The sequence below is a fragment of the Dreissena polymorpha genome, chromosome 13, assembly GCF_020536995.1.
Source record: "Dreissena polymorpha isolate Duluth1 chromosome 13, UMN_Dpol_1.0, whole genome shotgun sequence".
NCBI lineage: Eukaryota > Metazoa > Mollusca > Bivalvia > Myida > Dreissenidae > Dreissena > Dreissena polymorpha.
The window spans coordinates 33869676-33893853 of NC_068367.1; the positions used below are offsets into that span (position 1 = coordinate 33869676).

A 24178-nucleotide genomic window follows, 5' to 3' on the forward strand; every position below is an offset into this window, starting at 1 on the left:
TGCTTGGTCAGCCATAATTGTCACAATCAAGTGGTCTTTTTACACTGTACTTTTCTCACTGACTATGGGTTTGTTCCGAGAATGAGCCACACAAAGTATCGTTGGGGAGATGAGTTGTCAATTTTATGTTTATCAGTCTTTCATAATCCAGTATACCTGTAAAAAAGTGAATTTGTAACTAATAATCACACAATATACACAATTAAAATTGTATGTATTTAGATTTATTTAGTACTGCACATTAATCATTTTCCAAAAATATGTAGCAACATTATATTATATAAATTATATAATGCTGCAATACTAAAGTAATTTACTAATTAAAGGTCGCTGATGTGTAATGGATGTGATGTCCACCTAATGATCTGGAGGTCACTGGTTTGATCCCCAGTGTGGGAGCATTCTTAAGAAATCTCCAAGAGACACCCAAGTACTGGTTCTAGACCCAGGAAACGAACTCAAGAGCATTTCACATACATGTATGTAGTTAGTACTTTAAATTTAATTTAAAAATTGGATAAAAATTAAAAACTGAAACCCTTATTAATACTTTTTATTTTGAATCAAGCAAATGTGGAAATTCATTAAAAATAATGAGAAAAATTTAAAAATTCTACTTTAAAGTAATCATGATCATTTAGATTATTTTCAGAATATTTAATGATGATAATGATACAGTTATATATTACCTAAATGATAAAAATAAAACATGTAATGTTAATTTATGAAAAAAAACGTTTTAATTTTATCAATATCATGGTAATTACAACTAGGTACAGGCAATTAGATCAGAAACGTGCATTAATTATATTAATGATCAACCCAGACATCTGTAGTGATTTATGGTCACTATTTTGATTAACGTTCTATACATAACCTGTCATAAAAGGTATTTTTTAGCCAGTACTACAATCGGCAATGATAGTCTGTATTGCATACATATTCCACCGTCTATTATCGATTCGCTTCCTCAAACTGAACACATATTTAATGTTTACATCGCGAAACGTAATGCATCTAGTTTCACTTTCGGTTTGGTTGGTTTTGTAAACACCGTAATTTCATCTTAAAAATTGGATGATAGGGTGATTAAATAATAATGGAAAAGTAAATCACTTGGATAATAGGTCAAAATGCAACACAAATGAACGTTAATAGTGCTCTTAATATCAAAGTTTCGGTAAAAAGTTTGGCGCTAGTTCAACGCGCATCGTATACAGCCTCATAACAATAGACTGACAACCTTTTGGGTAGTAAAGTAGTAATATAAGGCAATATGGCGACCGTTAGCCACGAGGCCTATCTTACGGAGGAATCCGAGATAGCCGATGTATCACGATGGGCCGCCTATCACGATTGACGTTTTAACTGGTGTGGACACAATGACGGGAACCAGTCATGATTACATGAACTTATATTCATGTATAGACCAGTTCATTGTTATTGTTTTGATTCCTGATTTTCGCGCATGCGCAATGCACTGGTAGTCAAAAGCATTGCTTACAGCTAACGCAAAGCATATGGATAACGAGACTTGTTTAGTCAATAAATCGAAAAAATAACTAAAAAAAACAACACCTAAATAATATTTAAAAAATATAATATTTAGTGCCAAAAGAATGCATGAACACATTTATTTGCATTTTAAAAGAACGCGTCATGAGCACCAAAGTAATTAAGATTGTCTGAAGACTGAACGACAGACAATTCGACACAACAATTAATTTTTAAAGAGCTCTATGCATTAGCCGTATAATTATTTGCAGAAAAGCTTCAATAAAAATAATGATACATCTAATTATAAAATTATAATTATCAATTGCATGCGTAAACTAGAGTAATAAAAAATTGTGATAGCTAGAATGTGTCATTGTTTCATTGAAAATAAACGTACTACAAAGCCCTATTAAAAGCGAAGTTCGTGACGGTATTTACATGTACTTTTAATTTGGATGGGTGTTGTTCAGAGAATGACTTGAGGAATATTAACATTCAACTGAAAAACACAACCTCACATGATGCAAATTGAACTGTGTATTCATGTATTTTGTAAACTCGTTACTAGTGATCGAGTATGAGTGACAACTATCTAACATTTAGCACACACACACACACAAACACACACACACTCACAACATAATATATATACATAATTATATAATATAATATATACATATTGTTTCATTATTATTTACATTGATGTCAAACGTAATTTCTTGTTTTTATGACGTATTTCGTGCATTGACGTAACATTACATCTTCATACGGAATGACGTATTTATAATTAACCGATGCCCGCTAAATACGTTAAATATTTTTATTTTCATTTTATAATTCATAAATACTTTATTTTTTTATAGATAAAACGGGCTTGTATCTTTACCGTGTTCAATTTCCGATAATCTATAGACTTCAAATTTGTACAATATGTAACATATCATATTTAAGCATCTGTTAAGTATGTCGGCGGTAAATTTATTCAACCAAATGCCTAGTTACTTATAACTACCAGAATGAAGACATGGTGGCATCATCAATTGCGTTTAATGACCAGACTGTCATCTGCCACCTAGTGTGATTTATGACACCATATGTTGTTAGTTAGGTCTGGACAATATCTGATCAAAACGAGATAATCGGATTAGGCAGAACAAAGGGGCAATTAAACACCGGAATACAAAGGCTTAAACGATTTTAAGATTGATGCAAACAATCAAATGAAAACTATTGCATTTAATTTAATTAAATGTTTATTTAATGTGTCAACATGTTAGTTTCCCGGACCAGGGTAAAGGTCCCTGCCCAGACAAATACCATTATGGTTAATTTGTAAATGTTTTTTATTTGGAATTGATCTATTTATTCATTGTGTTCAATCTTATTTGTTTCAGTAACGTAGAACAACTTGTTGGCATGTTGAAAAATAAAATCTAAATATAATCGTTTAAATTTAACCGATCACGCTCTATTTCTCCCCATTGATTGTATATTTCTTTTGACTACCAATATAGCCCGGATGTAAACACGCAGGTGCGCGTGACGTCACGCGTGAACTGGTCTATAAACGGCTAATACGCATTGAAATTGCACACGATACGTAATCCAAATTTAGCCAGGAGTTTTTTGACGCAACAAAATTTTAAGCCATGCGTATTTTCTTTTTTTTTCATGCGTATTTTACGCAAATACGCATCTTATCTGGACCTCTGCACATAACACAATAAAATCCTTATGCTTTAACATTAGTGAATGTATGATTTCACATACAATGTAAAAGAGTGGACATCCATTCCCATGGAAGAACAAGACTATTGCCAAGCAATAATAGTCCCCTACCGGCTCCACCATTGTCAGAAATTCCACCATTGTCAGAATTGTTTTTGTATTTGCTGCCATAGCAACCAGAATTTTTCCCCTGGAAGAATTACTCTCATCAGCACACATCAGACCTGACTGGAGGAGGATTTCTGTATTGTCATCCCTCATTTCACAACCAATGGCAACACCGGTCAAGAGATTGATGATGATGATTTCATAAATAACTCAAACTGATGAAAATTTAACATCCATTTTGACAATCTACTCATAAACAACAGACAAAAAGAGATCATTGGTTGACACAGACTTCTGGGAATATTTTTAAGAATCTAAATTTATTCACACAATTGTTTAATTGTCAGAAAATCTTGAGTCATTATGGTACTTTATCTACTAATCTAAAAATGTTCAACAGATACAACCGCTTCACTTTAAACAATTTAAACTTGACTTAAACTGACAAAATGTAAAACACAATATTCTATAACTGTTCAAACCAATTTAATTTTATTTGTTCAATTTCATCAAAAGCAGATGGCTAATCGAGACAATCTCGAGTCTTTTTTATGCTGTCTGGTTAGTGCAATTGTTGGTACACGTGCTCCTCATCTCGGCACCTACATTTAGGAAGCATATGAGTTTGCTTTGGTGGTCACCATACGGTCAGGTGGGGTTTCCTATAGGTACTCCCACTTGCGCCATTGGATGTTGCAGCTAAAAAAATTGTCCCATTTTTTGTGAGCAAATAGTTAACTAGAACTCCAGTGAGTCGATGACAGGATGGAAATTGTGAACTCACAGTCACAAGGCTAAGTGGCCACTGGCCAGGGTATCAAAATCAGGACTTCCAAGTTGCAAGGCATGACGGCCACCAAATCAGCAATGCCATAGTGATCATTAATATTGTATGTGACTAGTCATCTAATCTGTAATGATCCTCATTCTGTTTCTTATGGTTGATGATGCAGTCGTACAAATACATTTCACCTACTATTGAAACCTGAAGATAAATATAAACATATATAAGATAAGTTCATGATGAAGTATGTTCTCATTTCTCTGAAATAAATATACAAAACATTACGCTTCAAAACATTTTTTGTAGCAGTTCTGAACAATAATAGATTATATTCCGACTAGTAAAACCAAATTGTTTGTAGCAGTACAAAACAATGAAAGATTATTTGATCACTAGTAATATCAAAATTATACTACACATGTGTATTTGTATGTAATAATACAAAAATGTATGTAACACATTCATGAACAACAAAAGCCTTAAATACCTTAAATTATATTGTATATTCAAGGACAAAACTAATCAAGGACGGTTCATGTAAGGTAACTTAGCTCACGCTGGTTACAACATCTGATAAAAATATAACTTTGTAATCATCCAAAATCCAATTTAATGGCCAGTCAACTGCCTATGTTACTTAACCTGAATATCTTCACAGGAGTGAGGGCGGTTATTATAAAAATTATTCATGGACATTGTGCAATTGCATGCAGCTTTGTTTGAGAGCTGACAGACTAAGAGTATGCAATCATGTTATGAATCTATATCATAAGACACAGATAGAAGACTGCAGGTATTCTCTATTTGGATCAAAATTATTCTTTGACGAATAACCAGGTCGCTGGGGTAAATTTGAGCTACTTTGGCACAAAATTTTATTTTTCCCCTGAAAAGGGGGCAGGTACACCCTATAGATGCACTCTACGAAGAGGCTTATGGACCGGTAAATAAACTTCTAAATACACACACACAGACTGCAAGTATTTACCCCTTTCTTCTTAGCCTGCAGGATTTTGTTTGTTGATAGATCAAACTCAAGCTTCGAAGCTATCAGTAGACTGAAAACAGCTTTTGTTCCTGCAACAAAATAATCTTGAAATGTTTTTTTAGCACCAACAATATTAAATATCTACTTTTTTGTATTCTAGTAACATGCATTCTTTTAACCCATTTATGCCTAGCGTCTAGAAAAAAGGCCTTGGCAAACAGCGTAGACCCAGATGAGACACCGCATGATGCAACGTCTCATCAGGGTCTTTGCTTTTTGCTTAAAGGAATTTCTGTAAGAAATATTCTAAATATAAAAATTAATACACTAAACATCCCTAATTTTGGAAATAAATTGATCCAATTTAGAAGGATGGGAGAGTCCACTAGGCTTAAATGGGTTAAAGTTGTAGCTAACTTATATTTGATTTTAACTTGGAAGTACATTAGATTTAGCATGTATTTAATGCCATTATATCTACTATATTTATTCAAATACAGCTTTATAATATTCATTTTTAAGCTTACATAAACCTACAAAACACTTGTTTAAATATAAATTTTCTCACATAAATATTGTTTAGCTTATGTTACTTATGTACACAATTTCCTGTATTGTTCATTCGCCTCTACCAATAGCTGTTATAAAATATGCTAAAGTCCATTAATTCTAGTTAAGTGTATGTTTTTCTCCATGGGTAAAAGTTTCAGTGTATATTAACACCCATAAATTCATGAACCTACATTTTACCCCGTTAGCTATTTTTGTACTGTTAGAACATGCGTACCTTCTTGGCATTTATTTACCCCATATAATTAGCCCACCCATAAATTCTTTTTCTTTGTGAATTTGTTTGTTTATTTAAATATAACAAAAAGCTTTTTTCCTTATATATCTCCCCTTACACACAATGTATTTATTTCTCTGACACATCAGCTACCTATTGTTTCTGTGTTTAATCAGTCACCTATAATTGCGTTACATGACATAACATGACATACCTACTGTTGCGCCATGTGATTTGACCAGGGCAGTCATACCGGCCTGGGTGTTCTGGAAAGTCCCAGTGAACTGAATATTGTATCCATCCAATGTGCTGCAAGAAAACGAATGGTAATATATACACATATAGCAAAATATGCATATGACAGAGTGACATTTATAAATATTCAATGTGTAACCAGTCATAAATTCCATTTGAAAGCTGTCTCCTTTGTGTGCATAGTTGTTTTTAACCTATATTCTTTCCTGTACATTGTATTTCTTATTTGTGGTTTCTTTCCTGCTTGAACCACCTCAGCGCAGAGATCTGAGCTTAGTTCTATCGGATACCTGCCACCATTACACATGACCTGATGATAATTGATTCAAATATAAGCTTTTGTTCATAAATATTATTTATTTAATGCTTTCCCATGATTTATAGAGAAATATAAGAGAAATAAAACTGATAATTCACTGTAACATGTTGATAAGGACGTTATCTCAAGTGGTAGCTTGTATATATATATATATATATATATATATATTCACACGCGGAACATATTTTTCTTGGTTTTAAGTCTATTTTTTGTTTTTAAGTCAAAGAATTGGTTGGTAAATAATGGCCCTGTGGAAGCTTATCGTGTTTACAAAAAATCTTTATGAATATTATTACTATCACTATAGTAACAGTAACAGTTAAATAACCCATTTTTTTCAGACTCTCTCCCTTATTGCCGCTGCACAGACCTTGATGTAGGCATGGCTATAGCCTGGTCGTGCTTGGTTTTCAACATCTCAGTGTCTGTTACTAGTAATTCGTCTATTGTAAGCTTTCCTCCCTTCTTCTTCCCTTTGCCTTTTTTGCCTTCTGCTGTGTTACAAGCAGCCATTTTGGGTTTTGGTGGAGACTACAATATGAAAAGCTGATAAAATAATCAACTTTCCAGATTTTTAACGAATCAACAATATGATATTTGGTTATAAAATGTGACCATTCGAGAGAAATTATCTTACTGATACTTTGAACTTGCTGATATAATATACATGTATTTACACATTTCTATGTTCAAAAAGCCCCTTTTACCATGTTTTTACCATGCTCATCTGTTGATGATTTAAAAACCTAAATATTAAAAAGCGTTAAAAATTACAAACGATTACATAATTTGGAGAATTCTGTTGTTATCGTTATATTTTGTGACGCTAAGAGGATTGCTTATATAAAGTATACACTACATCATTAATTGTATGAGCACAGATGGCCAAGTGGTCTAAGCGTTAGACTTTTACTTCAGAGATCAGTGACTCGAGCCCAGTTGAGGGTTACTTTTTTTCTTTCTTTATTTTTATTCTTATTTTTTACTGGAGCTTTTTAGATCCAATGTTTACATTTATCAATATAAAGCATTGAATGAAAAACGTCAATACTAGTACATGCCAAATCTGTAAAAAGGTACCTTTAATAAATATATTTGATTTATCCCACTTTGCCCATCAGCTCATTTTAATATGGGAAATTTTAATAAGTTTTATAAACAGTTTGAAAGAAATGCCTCAAGCCATTTCTGAGCAACAAGTGTACCCAACATGTTAAACCTAACAAGCACACTGATCCATCTCATTGGATCTTCAATAAATGTGACATTTTATAAAAGACAAGCTTAACCCATTTCTGCCCAGAAGCAAAGTGAAAATGACCTAATGCAACCAGCAACAAACTTGCAGCCTGTTCAGGTTCAATGCTGTTTGCTGCTCTTCAAACCATAGCACAAGGAATGAAGACTTAACAATTTGAATCTATTAAGAAAGGTTTTAAGTTACATGATTTCCTCAGGGACTACGAATGAGCAAATGCGTATCTGTGTGGTTAAAGGTAAAATCCTACAGTGTATTTGAATTATCCGGCATTCGGCTGATAGTGGACGATGTACTGTGGCAGAATGTGATACTTGTTGAAGATGACAAGCTCTTTCTTGCAGAGAGACACGTGGGAATCGTAACTTTTCATCAGGGAATGCCCGTGAATAAGCTTTGTACACTGATAGGCCTGAAATATCATGTAAGTTCCTATTAATGAATCAATCATGCAAGTTACTTTTGATGAATCAATACATGTAGAAAAATATTTGAGCAGCACTCTGGGAAAGCTGGGCTTAATGCATGTGCGTAATCAGGAAAAATCAACGCAAACAACTGAAATTGGGAACATTGGCGAGTGAAATCTGCAGATTGGAAATTATGAGACTTTTCAATTGCTTTGAAATTAATTTTACAAATCTATTTACATAATCTTTTACACGCCCTTTTGCCTGAAATGTTTAGTTTCAGAGCTCATTTTATAATTGTTCACTTGCAGACACTGCGCATTTGGAACAAAATTGACACAACTTTCCTTGCTTTTAGAAATTTTCAAGACACCAATTAGGATTTTTTTCCCTCAATTGGGAATGTGCCTTTTACTGGTACTTTATAAAAAAGGAAAAACTACTGTGTTAAAATTCAATAAATACAAGTCAGAAACTGACATCAAATGTAAGTCACTGTCAAAGAAACAATATTCAAGGCAAATGAGTGATCAAAATATTTCATTTCGAATGTTCTTACATATCAACAATTAGCAATTATAAACTTGTTTCTTTTATATCATATATGTATAGCAGAAAATATAAAAAGGCCCGGAATTCTGCCAACACTGGGCCAAAAAGAACACTTTTAAATTTAGTTTTAAAAGCTGTGAAATAAAATCAAAATCTACCAACTTGGTAAAAAGGCTACTATTTTCCAGCATATATAGTTGAAATTTAATAGTGGAACAATTAACAAAGGGCCATAACTCTGCCAAAGTTGGTCAAGGCCAAATTCCTAATTAAACAATCACATACACATTCAAGTTTCATCTGTTAAATGTATAATTTTATTGGTTTCAATCTGTCAATAAATAAGTCTAAATTTGCTGTTTATTTACAAAGAAGCATCTCATAATTGAATTGTTTCAAAAGTACGCCCACTTCAATTGAACATCATCAACAAATGTTATTGAGTCTCGTCTTGGAAAAACAGGGCTTAATGCAGGTACATAAAGTGTTGTACCAGATTAGCCTGCACAGTCAGCACAGGCTGATTAGGAAGGCACTTTCTGCCTACACTGAATTTTCTTTTCGAACGGACTTCTTTAAAAATAAAATTCCATATAAAGTGGAAAGTGTCATCCCTGTTAAGCCTGCGCGCACTGCACATGCTGATCTGGGACGCCACTTTATGCACATGAACCTAATCCAGTTTCCCCAGAACAAGGCTTAATTGAAACAGCAACAACAAGTCAGTATACTTTGCCCGGTAGAACTTGACAGAGCAGCAGTTGGGTCGCGCCCTGGATATTAGCCATGAAGTAGGCGGGGTATTCACTGAAGTAGACTCCCTTGCCATACCAGCCAGTGTCTGTACGATGCGCATGGCCGTTGTCCCCTGAAGCATTCAAATGAAACACTTAAATGTGGTATTATAAATGTTCACTTTTAATTGAGCTTTGCTCTGGGAAGACTGGGCAAAATATGCTAGTGCATAAAGAGTCTTCCCTGATTAGCCTGTGCAGTCTGCTCAGGCTAATGTGGGACACTACTTTATGCTGTTATTGTAGTTTTGTTTGATGGAAGTCTGTTATAAACAAAATTCCTGACTAGGTGGAAAATGACCACCCAGATTAAAACTTAATTCACATGCATTTCATCAATTTTCACAGAACGAGGCCCAAATACTGAAACATGATATAAATGTTCATTTATAGTAAACATTAATTGCTATTCAACACAATGTTGACCACTATTTATCACCAACAATATATGTTATAACTATTTGTATTTGTAGTGATAATGCGAGAACACATTACAGCATCACTGTAAAGGAAGACAAATGTTGTTTACAAAAGCTCTTGACATAATGAAAACATGTAAATAGCATTCAATTGGTGACAAGAATACTTTCGTCAGACCCCTATGCCAACACATGATAACTACAAACGCCAACAAATACACTAAGACACTAATAAGGATTTTTTCTTTGTCAATATATTTGTATATTAATTATTATTATGTTTAATTTAAAAACCTTCAATACTAAGGATATAAGCTCCCAACATGAACATTGACAACAGGGAATTAACTCTGTAAATCCTAAAGCCAGAGTTATGGTTCTCAAACTTCTCCCTAAAGCCCCCCATCATGATATATTGTTCCATTTGAATCCCTTTAATACTTCCTGCATTAGGCTCCGCACAAAAAACAGCACAGACAGACAGCACAGACAGACAGACAGACAGTTGAAAAGTTGAAAGGACCGTCTTTGTGATCACTATTTGCCTCCCATTTTTGGAATACAATTAACAAGTTTGGGTTTTCTGGAATGTTGCATTTTAAATGTATTATGTGTCACATGGATATACTCATTATAAAAATATTTCTCCACTGTATCTACATAATCTCTATTGTTATCTCTATTATCAACTATAAATGTATTTTCAAACCAAACAATTATATGTTCAAAATCCGTACTCAGGAACATTTCACTCCATCTCAAAAGCGATGAGTAGGAATTTCTCTTCAAAGATGATAACTAACTCCATAAAGCCAAATATGCATTGTACTTCAACAAAATACATCATTCCTTCATGTCGAAAAGCAAACACAGCTAATAAAGTTAAAGGCATAGCAAACTGTATTTTACTTAAACAATCTAATTGACCCGCACTCTGAGAAAAGGGAATCTAACGCAGCATGTGCATAAAGTGTCGTCCCACATTACTCAGTAACCCGTGCAGTCTGCACAGGCTTATTAGAGACAACACTTCCTGTTTTATGACATTTTTCGTTTTAAGAACTTCTCTTCTTATCAAAAGTCCAGTTAAGGCAGAAAGTGTCGTCCCTGATTAGCCTGTGCAGACTGTACAGGCTAATCTGAGATGACACTTAACACACATGCATTCAACACCACATTCTCAGAGCGTATCCCAATTGTATTTTACACACACCAGGTATTTTGAAGCCGGTTTCACATATAGGCTTGATATTTGTTTCCATTGTGCCGTTAAACGCCAACACAGGGTAGGAAAACTCCTCCCCATGTTTCTTTTTTAAGCTTTCTCGACATTCCCTACAAGCAAAAGGTCAAGGTTAAAGGTTTAAAGTTTATTTTTTATAGTCTATTGATGAGGGTTCATCTTCAGACCACTTTTACATTTAACCCTTTCCCACATAAAAAGCAAAGTGATAATGGCTTTGCAACCAGCATAAAACCAGAACAGCCTGCTAGTAATTCGCAGTCTGTTCAGGTTTTATGCTGTTTGCTGCTTATTAATATCTATCTAAGGGTTAGAAATGAAGCCTTTAAAATTTGAATTTAGAAAGACAGGTCTTTAACTAAATTAAACTTTCTATGTGACTACAAATGCGTCAAAATCTGTACCTAAGAGGTAAAGGGTTAACCCCACAATCACTGGGATATAGGTTGTCCGTTTAAACTCAGCCACAATACATTGGATTATTTCCCTCAAATGTATCCATTTTAACACCTGGGTAGAGAGGAGCATGCCTGGGATTAACTTTTTGCCCAGAAAAAGAAGGGTTTGAGCAGAAATTCAAACCAGGGACCTTCTGATTCTTATGACCATCGTCCAACAACTAGACCACAATTCCCAAAAGTAATAAATTTAAGATTTAATTTCCATCTTATAAAGAAACATGCAACTAAATAAACAAAACATGCCATCTAAAAAACGAAAATTGTCTACTGTTAGATTGACAGTAACTGTCCACAGAAAATGGTTAACTATAATAGTAGCATCAGTTACTAGCTGACCACAAAAGCTAACAAAATTCAAAGTTCGCACAAGCACTTTACGTGAGATCTTTTTTTAGTCTTTGGCGAAAATGTAAAGGGATGAACTTGGGACACTGGGCAAAGCTGATTGGCTAAATTTGAAAAACTGATTGGCTAACGTTTTAAAATAGATTTGTGCTTAGTTGAGATAAGAAATAAAGCAATTAAACTAACCTGAAATGATGCACCAGATCTGGATTAAGGACGTATTCCACTTTCACTAAATTGGTTTTACTGAAATGAAGCCACACACAAACAGTTTGTAAAAATTGAGCATGTACATTTTTTTTAAAATAATTACTTAATTAATACATTGTGTACTGAATTTTATACAGTAAGCACATTTGAAATAGTGTAAACAAAAAGCACATGTCGATTAATTACCAATAATTGTTAAAGTATGCTTTTAAGAGAAACGAATGTAATCATTTAAAGCTACCATTTAAAGCTAAAATTTAAACAAACTTTGCACAACTAAAAACACATAAATTAACTTTTAATTTTTCCAGCAAAAAAACATTCAGGAATAAGTATTACCGGTAATTCAGAATCATTGATTGATTAGTATTTTTATCAAACAGAGAACATAATGAAATCCTCATGTGATACCCAGGCCTTTAAGTAATGTCTCTGAAACAAGAGAGCCATGGGCGCTAAGGTGTTTCTCTGAGACCCAAATGCACTGAACTTTTCTGAGAAGGTAGAATTCAGAATAATATAAGTACTTTATGATACATGAATATTTAAAGTCTCTATAACGCTCAAAATCAACGAAACTTTCGTAAAGTATTTCGAAAAATAAAGTTAACACCTAAACAATCAGTGTTCTTTATAGCAATAGCCACAATTTCAACGCTAGATGTGGTTAGATTACATAGATTTGTGTAGATACAAAATGCTCGTTTTGATTGATTTGTGGACACAATAAATTCCATGCTTATTTCCTGCGAATATATCTATTAAAAAGACACACTAACACTAAAATGGTACCATGTTAAAACCATAATAAAAACGAGCATTCTGTATACACAAACATCTATCTTACCAGACCACATCCGGCGTTGAAATTTCGGCAATTGCCATAAGGAACAATGATTTTTAATTGTTTAGCTTTATTTTACGAAATATTGTACGAAATGTTCGTTGATTTTGAGTAGGAATGTTACTTTAATTTATTGTGAAAACTTTTGATAATTTAATCTTTCCAATAAGGAACATATATATATCCAACCCTTTCATTAATTTATTGGAGACAACTCTGTTAAACTACCCAGTTTGACAGTAGCTGGCTGGGTCACTTCCAAAACTAGTAGACTATTTGGCTACTATTGCTTATCATTTTTTTTAAATGTTGAAACTGTCAACAAATAAACACCTGCTATACTAAGAGACCAGCGATCCCAAAGACTGGGTATTTTATTTACGAGTTAGTAAAAAAGATAATGGTGGAGAACCATGAATACAGAATATGGAAAATATTTCTTTGTAAAATTGGTTTGTGCCACACTTACCCCAAATTGTCATGGGAAAATAATAGACTATGCATAAGTAACATAACTGCAAGCAACATAGTCCACCAAATATCCGCACATAAAACTTATAAACACATCGATAACAATAATATTTGGCCACAAAGTGCTTTAAAATGAAAACTAGGAATTCTAGGAGGAATTAAATAATATAAACAAACTAGGAGCACTTAATAAAACAACTAGGAAAACTAGGAGCCACTGGAGTCTAAAATCAGCATTTTAGTTTGTTATGTTTTTTTCACATTACTTACAAAAAAACGCAGGCCTTTTAACAGATTGAATAGTAATGCAAGAACAAGTGTAGATTTGTTGACAGTGTTTAAGTTCAGTACGGCACTCACGTCATTCCGGTATTTAGCAGCCTATAAAACTGAGACTGCCAGACGGAAGTGGGTCTGGGCTGCAGATCCCTCCTTGTATGACCTTTCTGGGTACAGATCAAAGTACTTGACCTCTTTCCCTTCCAAGGCTTCCTTTTCACCTTCCATCAGCAGGAGACCACCTGCAACCTTTATAATAAGTCCCATATAAGTTCATATAAAACTTAATAGGTATAAGAATGAGCAGGAGACCACCAGCAACCTTCATGAAAAGTCCTACATAAGTTCATGTTAGCCACGATGTGTGAAAAGGGGGTTTACCGGTAATGCATGTGTGTAATGTGTCATCCCAAATTAGCCTGTGCAGTCTGCACCGGCTAATCAGGGACAACACTTTCTACTTTTATCGTATTTTTTGTTTCTTCTTAGCCAAAATCCAGTTAAGGTGGGAAGAGTCGTCCCTGATCAGCCAGTGGGGACTACACATGCTAATCTGGGAAGACACTTTACACACATGCATTTAATCCCATTTTCACAGAGCATGGCTCATATGAAATTTCATAGGTATAACACATTTCCTGAAAGCTCCCAAAAGAGTGTCAGTCTTTAGTCCAACAACATTACAAAACTTGCTGGAGTGATATGAAATTACTGAATTATTTCTAAGTGAATAACTTTCGAACCCACATAAAATATGTTGGTCTTGTAAGTCGGAAAGATGGTTTCAGGAAAGTCTGCTTAGTCTGGTATAACTCTAATAAATCCATAAACATGCTAAAATACACTGAAGAGATGTTGGAGAGGAATGGGATGAAGTTAAAACTAATTAAATAACTTTTGTACATTTATACAAATTGTATACCATCTTTAATGTATACATTTCAGCTCATTGTATTTTTAAACACAAATTAATTTCTTATTGCATATTATCTTTGTTTATCTAGGAGAGCAACTAGATAATGCTGCAAAAACTTGAATTCCAATTGAAATGGAATTTTAATGGAAGTATTATTTATAAGTATTATTGTCAGGTTTAGATTTTTTGTATAAATAAATGTTAACGTACGGCTTTAGCAAGGTTCTTGCTGGCTCAAATACAATTGTCAACACTTAATCATTGGTTGTGGCTTATAAAACATTGTCTTCTTATGCATTTAAACAAATCATTAGCATTAGCAGGGTTCCTGCTTGATCAAAAAAGATTTTCACCACTTAATTGTGCCACTCTTAACTCTTTCAGTGCTGGAACCGAATTTTAAAGGCTTTTGCAAACAGTTTGGATCCAGATGATATGCAACAGAACATGGCGTCTCATCAGGATCCAAACTGTTTGCTATTCTGATAGTATTATTTGAAAAAAAACGAAGAAAATGCTAATTTTAGAAATTCAGCAGACAACATTTTAGCAGACGACAAATTTCCCAGCATGCAAAGGGTTAAGAAGTTGTCGCAAAAATTATGTCAATGATATTGGCCACAATTCAGACTCTATTTCAATTTAATTGCCGCCATTAAATAGCATTGACTAAAAGTTGGATTCTCTACCTTATAGCCATCATCCCATGAAGAACGGTTAGTTAAAATAGAGGTGATAATGCATGATACAGGAGATTCCACGTTCAAGAGGCTAACCGGATTTTTAAGTTTTTTACCACAGAGTGTGATTGATTTTCATTCCTCTACAAACACAACCACTTGCCACTTGTGACCTTGACTCTTAAAAATTGTGACGTTGACACATACCACTTGTGACCTTGACTGTTTGCTCCATGACAGTAACCAATAGTGACCTTGACACTAACCAGTTATGACCTTGACACTTAGCATTTGTGATCTTGAAACTTATCACTTGTGACCTTGAACATTACCATTTGTGACCTTGACAATTACAACTTGTGATCTTGACAATTATCACTTGTGACCTTGACACTTATCACTTGTGACCTTGACCCTTACCACTTGTGACCTTGACACTTACAACTTGTGATCTTGACACCTATCACTTGTGACCTTGACACTTATCACTTGAGACCTTGAAACTTACCGTTTGCAACTTTGACACTTACCACTTGTAACATTGACCTTGAAACTTACATATTGAGTCCTTGACACAAATCATTTGTGACTTTAAAACTACCACTTGTGACCTTGAAACTTACAATAATTGTGATCTTGACACTTATCACTTGTGACCTTAAATCTTTCCACTTGTGACCTTGACACTTACCACTTGTGCCCTTGACACACAGTATCGTCTGCATTGGCCTGGTAGTCAGCATTTCTCTTGTTCACCGAGTAGTTTGTCAGGTGCATGAACTTGTTTGCGAGATGTTTCATCGAACTGGAATACCTGGAAGGAAAAAAATGTTCAACTTTATAAGCCATTTTCTGGGAAAACGGGGTTTAATGCATGTACCTCAAGTGACATCCCAGATTAGCCTATGCAGTGTGTCAAATGCCCAAAATCTAAAATCCTGAAAATAAGCCTAACATGTGGGGGCCAGTGCCAAAAGAGGGTTAATAATTAATTTAATAATGTTAACTGTGTTAACAATACGTCTAATCAAAATAATTTGTGTTTAAAATGACATTTTGTGACAAAAATCTTAGATTACCAGAACACAAATCCTCTAATTTATATCAATATCAAAAGCAGTTTTTGAGGGCCTAAATCCTGAATTCAGAAATAATCCTGAACTTTGACACCTCTGCTTGATATTCCCTAAGAAGAGACTTCTTTTTAACAAAAAATCCATAAAAGTGGAAAGTGTTGTACCTAATTAGCCTGTGCAGACTGCACAACCTTATCTGGGACAACACTTTATGCACATACACTTAATACTTAAGTTGGCTGTTCAGTTTGTTGTAACTATAGTTGGGGATTCAGTTTCTGTCAACTTTATGTTCTTTTCAACTTCAACTATATTCTTTTTAATTATTTAAGAATACTTCATTGAGGCAAATCTTGCAAGTCCGTCTTCAAACACGTAGAGCCGTAGCGGATCGAACGAGCTGACATACACATAGACCCTCATGTCAAACTTGCTATCGTTGATAAGGTAGGGACGGGCAAGATACCTGAAATCATACAAAATAATTATAAATTGATAAATAATTTTTAAAAATCAATTTTTAAAAACATTAACAGTAACACCCCTTAGACTACAATCTGCACACAATAGGAAAGCAATACTTGTCCTAGGAAAACTGGGCTTAATGCATTTTAGTAAAGTGTCATCCCAGATTAGCCTGTGCAGTCTGCAATTTTCCCCTTAACTGGATTTTCGTTAAGAAGAGACTGACTTTATCACAAAATTTAATAAAGTGTCAACACTGTTGTTCCTCATAAGCCTGCGCTGACTGCACCACAGTGGACAGGCTAATCTGGGATGACACTATACGCACATGCATTAAGCCCTGTTTCTCATAACCAGACTCATACCTTTGAACTATGACAGGCCGTTTCTTTGGTACTTGGGTTAGTTTGCTGATAACCTTGATTCCGATACCTCGAGCAGAAGCTGGCTATGAAAAAGAACAAATTTTGTCACATTGCAAACTGTTCATGAAAAAATATATAATAACTCTTAATTTATAAAATCTTACATTCCATCACAATTTCAATGCTAAAACTCACATTTATGACAGTTTAAACAGGTACAAATAGAAAACAGCCACTGATTACAAGTAATTTTGCATTATATATATATATTTATTTGTCTTAATTTTGGAGCCTTCTCAGATTTCTAAGCCACCAAGCACTTTTGAACCTAACAATTTTTCATTTCGCAATCTACAAAGCCTAACGAACATGTTGGTATGTAAAACTCACTGTTTGTGATTGGAGAGTATAAACATGCGAACATTTGCAAAATATTCTGGGTGGCTGAATCTATAGAAAAGGTTGAACCTAAAGGGAATGAAGATGGTCAAGTCTATAAGAATGGATAAACCTATAGGAAAGGGTGGAGGCCATATTTATGGGAATGGATGATCCTATTAGAATCATAGAAGCAGAGAATTCTGTGTATGTCTTACTGTTTTGACTATCCATTTCTTCTTTGTACTTCAGGGGTGGTATTCCAGAAACATCTTAAGTAATTTCTTAAAAAATTTCACTTAAGTTAAAAATTACAATGTCTTGTATTTCTTTACTTAAAAAGAAAACTCATTTTTTTTGGCATTCCTAAAATAACATTGGCATAATGATGTTATTTAAATGTATATCTTGATGCAAATATATTGCAATATGAAACACTTAAGAAAATTTCCCAATTTAAGGATAAGAATAAAATTTGACTTCAGATGCTTCTGGAATACGACCCCAGAACACAAATTACAGAAGTTTTATCAGAAGTATGTGACAATTTGCAAAACATTGGTAGTGGCCTAATCTATAGGAACATACTGGCTTGACTTTCCATTTTTGCTTTGTACTTCAGAAGAAAAATTACTTAAGTTTTATCATAAGTATGCAATTTTTGCAAAATATTTTGAGTGGCCAAATCCATAGGAACGTACTGGTTTAACTATCCATTTCTGCTTTGTACTTCCGTCTTCAAAGGCTCGTTTCAGGAGCTTTGAGTCATATGGAAGGCAGTAGGTCTGCGGGAAAAACCCAAACTCCTTTTTCCCGAAGTGGACCTGCATCGTTGAGAGGTAACGCCACAGCCTATCTTTGCGGCCGATTTGGAATGACCCTGGGTAATGGTTCAGCTAAAAAAAAAGAGGCAATACGGTAAAACGTTTAAAAGCACATACTAGATTAACAAGCAAATATGTTGAATTGATATTCCTCCCCACATAATTTTGTTTGTGACAGGTGGAGGGATGGACTACACAATTTTAGTCAAAGTGAAGCGATTTTTGACAATCCAAAGCCCCACGGCCCCATTCAGAGAATAGTAAACAAGAGGGCCATGATGGCCCTGAATCGCTCACCTGACTCATTAAGATCAGATGAAAACTATGACCTCTATTGTCTACACAATGTTTTTCTATGAATTGACCTAGTGACCTAGTTCCTGACTCTAGATAAACCAAATACAATCCCAATCCAGATTTCATCAAGATAAACATTCTGACCACAGTTCATAAATATTGGATGAAAACTGTTACCTATATTGTCAACACAAGGTTTTTCTATTTATTTGACCTAGATTTTTACCCCAGATGACCCAAATACAATCCCACCCAGATTTCATCAAGAATTCTGACCAAATTTCATAAAGGTTGGATGAAAACTGTGATCTCTAATGTTTACACAAAGTTTTTCTATTATTTGACCTAGTGACCTAGTTTTTGACCCCAGATGACCCAAATAAAATCCCAACCCAGATTTCATCAAGATAAACATTCTGACCAAATTTCATAAAGATTGGATGAAAACTGTGACCTCTATTGTCTACAGAAGGTTGTTCTATTATTTGACCTAGTGACCTTGTTTTTGACCCCAGATGACCCAAATACAATCCCAAACCGGATTTCATCAAGATAAACATTTTGACCAAATTTCATCAAGATTGGATGCAAACTGTGACCTCTACTGTCTACACAAACAAATTGTTGACGGACGGACGCACGGACACACGCAGGCACGCACAACGGACGCCGGACATCACACGATCACATAAGCTCACCGTGTCACTTCATGACAGGTGACCTAAAAATATGTGTCGGAGATAAACATGAACAGTTGTGGTTAAAATCCCATAGAAACAAGGGCTGTTTGTAAAACATGCATGCCCCCCTATATGGGCTATAAGTTGTAGTAGCAGCCATTGTGCGAATTTGTTTTTGTCACTGTGAATGGTGGTGGTAGTGGTGGTGGTGGTGGTGGTGGTGGTGGTGGTGGTGTAGTAGTAGTAGTAGTAGTAGTAGTAGTAGTAGTAGTAGTAGTAGTAGTAGAAGTAGTAGTAGTAATAGTAGTTGTAGTAGTAGTAGTAGTAGTAGTAGTAGAAGTAGTAGTAGTAGTAGTAGTAGTAGTAGTAGTGGTAGTAGTAGTAGTAGTAGTAGTAGTGGTAAAAGTAGTAGTAGTAGTGGCAGTAGTAGTAGAAGTAGTAATAGTAGACGTGGTGGTGGTGGTGGTGGTGGTGGTGGTGGTGGTGGTGGTGGTAGTAGTACTAGTAGTAGTTGTACTAGTAGTAGTAGTAGTAGTAGTAGTAGTAGTAGTAGTAGTAGTAGTAGTAGTAGTGGTAGTAGTAGTAGAAGTAGAAGTAGTAGTAGTAGTAGTAGTAGTAGTAGTAGTAGTAGTAGTAGTAGTAGTAGTAGTAGTAGTAGTAGTAGTAGTAGCAGTAGCAGTAGCAGTAGCAGTAGCAGTAGCAGTAGCAGTAGCAGTAGCAGCATTACAAGACCAATACTTAAGAATGATCAAATGGGAAAAGGTAACATAGCACCGGCAGTAAATATGGGGCTCATTTACAGGTCAGATTTGGAATCTCTGCTGTAAAATGAGATTTTGAATGAATTAAAGGGAGGCAAATCTGTAATAAAAAGAACATGCATAAGCCGTAGTTGTTTCCCTTGTTTGAACCATGCTAAATCCTTACAAGTTTGGAAATAATTGGATGAAAAATTTGGACTTTATTGCATAAACACCATTTTCTCAATTCAAGGGGAGGTTATTCTGTACTTCATGGACCTATAATGCTCATTTTTTGTAGGGTTCGTGTCCTCATTGATATAAAGACACTGTGCAAATTTGGAAAGGATCGGACAAAAAATGTGGAAGATTTTTGAAAGTTTTCACAAAATAGGCAAAAACGAATAAACATGCAAAGTTCAACGAGCTCCTGCGGCCATGTTTTTTGACGAATCAAATTTCTTTGAACAACTTTTCCAGGGGAGCCCTAAAAGGTCATCCCTGTGAAATTTTTTGAAAATCTGATGAGCGGTTTCTGACAAGAAGATTTTTTAAGGTTTTTACCATATATGGTCATGGCGGCCATCTTGGTCATGTGATCAAATTTTTTTTAACAATTCTTTTGTCCCATGACCTAGGGATGCTCCACATGAAATTTAGTTGAAATTGGCTCAATGGTTTAGTAGAAGAAGATGTTTACAAATTGTTTACGGACGGACGGACGGCCGGACGCCGGACGCTGAGTGATCACAATAGCTCACCTCGAGCTATCGCTCAGGTGAGCTAAAAAAACACCAACCTTCTGATACTCTCTTAACGCCTTGAATCCTTGAGATTTCATGTGCTTTCCCCAGCAGCCCAGCCAGTCATGGTTGCGTTTCGTGATCCGAAATCCTGATCGCGCCAGGCAGTGTTTCACAACGTTCGGAGTTATGGAGGTTATACGCCATTTAAGGTATTTTCTCACTTCCCATGGTAGTTGCTCAACTGAAATCAAGTCATCAAAATAACCGGTCAGCATGAAAAAGTTCAAATTTTTATATTATTACTCAAGACCACAAAAATGTTTCAAGCAAACTTATATGAAAATGAGAATCTAAGCAAGACTGGTTTAAAATTTACCAGTACAGAGATTTTAGGCTTGTGCTAAATTCATTCAATAGGAATGCAAATAAGAAAACCAGTCTGCAAAAGTCATGGACATATTTAAGTTTTAGAGACCTACAGGTTAAGCCACATAACATATTCTACATAAATCATTTATTAATATAGAAATACCTTTGTCGCCCTCAGCAACGAAAGTCACGACTGGCGGAATGTTTGGAAACAAACTCTTGGTCAGTGGAGGCTTGATGCTCCTATCTGGCGAGGCCGTCTGAGATCGACTGACGCTGATGACCTCACCTTCTACAGCGCTCACGGGTCGTGACTTTAGGCGTTGTGTCGAGGTTGAGGGGCGTGACATGCTACTGCTGGTAAAGGAATACCCATCGGACTCGCCTGGAAATCAGGTGTTTGTTAACCCTTTAACACTTAGATACGCAGTCTTCACGGTAATATATTTAAACCACTAGCCCAAAGTATTATGCTTTATTTGAAACAGCTAAAAAATCCAATAGCCCGACTATATAAATTATTAATTACTAGTAGCCCGAATAACATTTCACCAGACCAAGGCTGTCGGGCTTATAGTTAGCGTGAAGACTGGATACGTATTTTGATGTGTTTGTAGTCCCTTAGAAAGTTCAATTTAATTAAAGACCTTTCTTTCTAGATTCAAGTTTTAAAGGCTTCATTTCTAACCCTTAGATGCTGATGAGCAGTAAACAGCATAAAACCTGAACAGACTGTGAGTTACTTGCAGCATGTTCTGGTTTTATGCTGTTTGCACATAGCAATTTTCACTTTGCCTCTTAGTGGGAAAGTGTTACCCCAGCTGTCATGCTCACATAGAAAGTGAAAATGGCTACATGTATATGCAACTAGCATAAAACCAGAACAGACTGCGAGTAGCGCGCTGTCTGTTCAAGTCCTATGCTGTTTGCTGCTCATCAGTATTTTAGGTTTGGCAATCAAAACTTTAAAAACTTGAACCAGGTATTAAAGGTGTTAAATTTATTTTGATTTTTTATGGGATAACAATTGCATAAAAGTGTGCATCTGAGTGGTAAAGTGTTAACACATGCTGCCATTAAGCTTTGTTAATGTTTTGAGATATCTTTACCAAAGCTTCAACATTTTTTCCTGCAAAACAAAGTGAAAATTGATTCATATTGATCTTTAAAGTGAAACAAGAGCTGTCACCATAGGATGACATATGCCCCCTATAAATGCTTTAATAGAAGTTTTAGCATTTTTTTGAAACCTAAACGCAGATTTCGAAACCTAAACGAGGACCCTAAGTTCAAGGTCAAGGTCACAGTGGTCTAAATTTTTGTGCGTATGGAAAGGCCTTGTCCATATAAACATGCATACCAAATATGAAGGCTATATCTCAAGGGACATAGAATTTATGAGCATTTATCGAAACCTTAACGCAGATTTTGAAACCTAAACGCGGACCCCAAGTTCAAGGTCAAGGTCACAGGGGTAAAAACTTTTGTGCCTATGGAAAGGCCTTGTCCATTTACACATGCATACCAAATATGAAGGCTTTATCTCAAGGGACATAGAAGTTATGAGCATTTTTCGAAACCTAAACGCAGATTTCGAAACCTAAACACGGACCCTAACTTCAAGGTAAAGGTCACAGGGGTAAAAAATATGTTGCGTATGGAAAGGCCTTGTCAATATACACATGCATACCAAATGAAGGTTATATCTCAAGGGACATAGAAGTTATGAGCATTTTTCGAAACCTAAACGCAAAGTGTGACAGAAAGACTGATGGACAGGACAGACAGACGGACAGTCCGATCACTATATGCCCCCTTTTCTTCGAAAGGAGGCATAAAAAATACACTCAAAGCGGAGTCAGAATATTGACCAAAAAGAAAATATACTGAAGAAGTTTTATGATAAAAACTCAGCCTGCTTTTTAATCCAACATAAACAATTACAATTAGATTCAGCCTGCTGTCTTACAGAGCATTAATTAGGTACAATTAGATTTTTTAAAAGAAGCTTGAGTTTGCGAAACATGTATGCCCCTGACTTACAGACAATTAATCACTGTGTGCAATTGTTGAAATATTTTTAATATTGCATGTTCAAGTGACCTTCAACTTTGATCTCTTGATCCTAAAATAAAACTACTAATCAGATTTATGTAAAAAGAGCTTGAATAATAATACTCATACCGTCGGATCCTCCAACGAAGTCATCATCTAGATTGTCCACGATGTCATCTTCACAATCTTCTGGGAAGTCCTCGTCCTCATTTTCATCCCCAAGTAGGCTGGCCTCCCCATCACCTGGCATACTCTCCCTGTACAATATAGCCATTGATCGGAATAAGACAGGTTAACCCTTTCCCACTTAGAAGCAAAGTGAAAATGGCTAAGTGCAAACAGCATAAAACCAGAAAAGCCTGGGAGTACCTCGCAGTCTGTTTAGGTTTTATGCTGTTTGCTGCTCATCAGTATCTAAGGTTTGGAAATGAAGCCTTAAAAACTTGAAACTAGTTAGAAAGGTATAAATGGTAGAGGGTTAAACTTGGAATGGTCATCATGGTGGTGATTGTTTAGCACATAACATATTATTTTTGTTCTAAATGCATTTTTGTAATTTTCTATCTATAGTCTTTGTATTAAAATCATTTTTCCAGGACCATCATGTCCATTAAGTATGTGAAACTGCCCATCAAGTCCAAAAATTACATAAAATAGACCATAAAGTAAATAAAACTGACCATCAAGTCCATAAATTACGTAAAACGGACCACCAAGTCCATAAAGTAAGTAAAAGCCACCATCAAGTCCATAAAGTATGTAAAACAAACATCAAGTACATAAAGTATGGAAAACAACCATCAAGTCCATGAAGTCTATACAACTAACCATCAAG

The 24178-nt window shown here is 35.1% G+C and overlaps 3 protein-coding genes across 7 annotated transcripts in view; 1 reads left to right on the forward strand and 2 right to left on the reverse strand.

The window, feature by feature from the left end:
* Positions 1 to 24178, reverse strand: part of LOC127855901 (bromodomain adjacent to zinc finger domain protein 2B-like) — a 364850-nt gene that overhangs the window by 79173 nt on the left and 261499 nt on the right. Inside the window, exons 4-11 of one of the 3 annotated variants that reach the window (XM_052391812.1) lie at positions 23473 to 23600; positions 21452 to 21673; positions 20973 to 21160; positions 18334 to 18528; positions 17255 to 17337; positions 16762 to 16890; positions 16040 to 16162; positions 13872 to 14001 (exon numbers count right to left, since the gene is read on the reverse strand). In XM_052391812.1, coding sequence (XP_052247772.1) covers positions 13980 to 14001; positions 16040 to 16162; positions 16762 to 16890; positions 17255 to 17337; positions 18334 to 18528; positions 20973 to 21160; positions 21452 to 21673; positions 23473 to 23600 — 1090 coding nt within the window. In that variant the 3' untranslated portion in view covers positions 13872 to 13979. Of the gene's footprint in view, positions 1 to 13871; positions 14002 to 16039; positions 16163 to 16761; positions 16891 to 17254; positions 17338 to 18333; positions 18529 to 20972; positions 21161 to 21451; positions 21674 to 23472; positions 23601 to 24178 lie in introns of those variants that run through there. The other 2 variants (XR_008037788.1, XR_008037787.1) reach the window with 2 other exon arrangements.
* Positions 1 to 24178, forward strand: part of LOC127855902 (uncharacterized) — a 328965-nt gene that overhangs the window by 63254 nt on the left and 241533 nt on the right. The gene's annotated exons all lie outside the window — the stretch shown is intronic.
* LOC127855912 (uncharacterized) lies at positions 3555 to 6891 on the reverse strand. Its single transcript, XM_052391828.1, has 4 exons — positions 6837 to 6891; positions 6107 to 6201; positions 5106 to 5194; positions 3555 to 4318 (listed from the first exon to the last, which is right to left on the reverse strand). Exons 1-4 carry the CDS (start codon positions 6881 to 6883, stop codon positions 4232 to 4234), a joined length of 318 nt encoding a protein of 105 aa, XP_052247788.1. The 5' UTR covers positions 6884 to 6891; the 3' UTR covers positions 3555 to 4231.

Coding starts and splice junctions, on each gene's coding strand:
- LOC127855912 (XM_052391828.1), bottom strand. CDS start 6,883: ATGTTGAAAACCAAGCACGACCAGGCTATAGCCATGCCTACATCAAG. Junction 6,202..6,836: donor ATAGCCATGCCTACATCAAG/GTCTGTGCAGCG, acceptor GTTTTCTTGCAG/CACATTGGATGGATACAATA. Junction 4,319..5,105: donor TGCAGGCTAAGAAGAAAGGG/GTAAATACTTGC, acceptor ATTTATCTTCAG/GTTTCAATAGTAGGTGAAAT.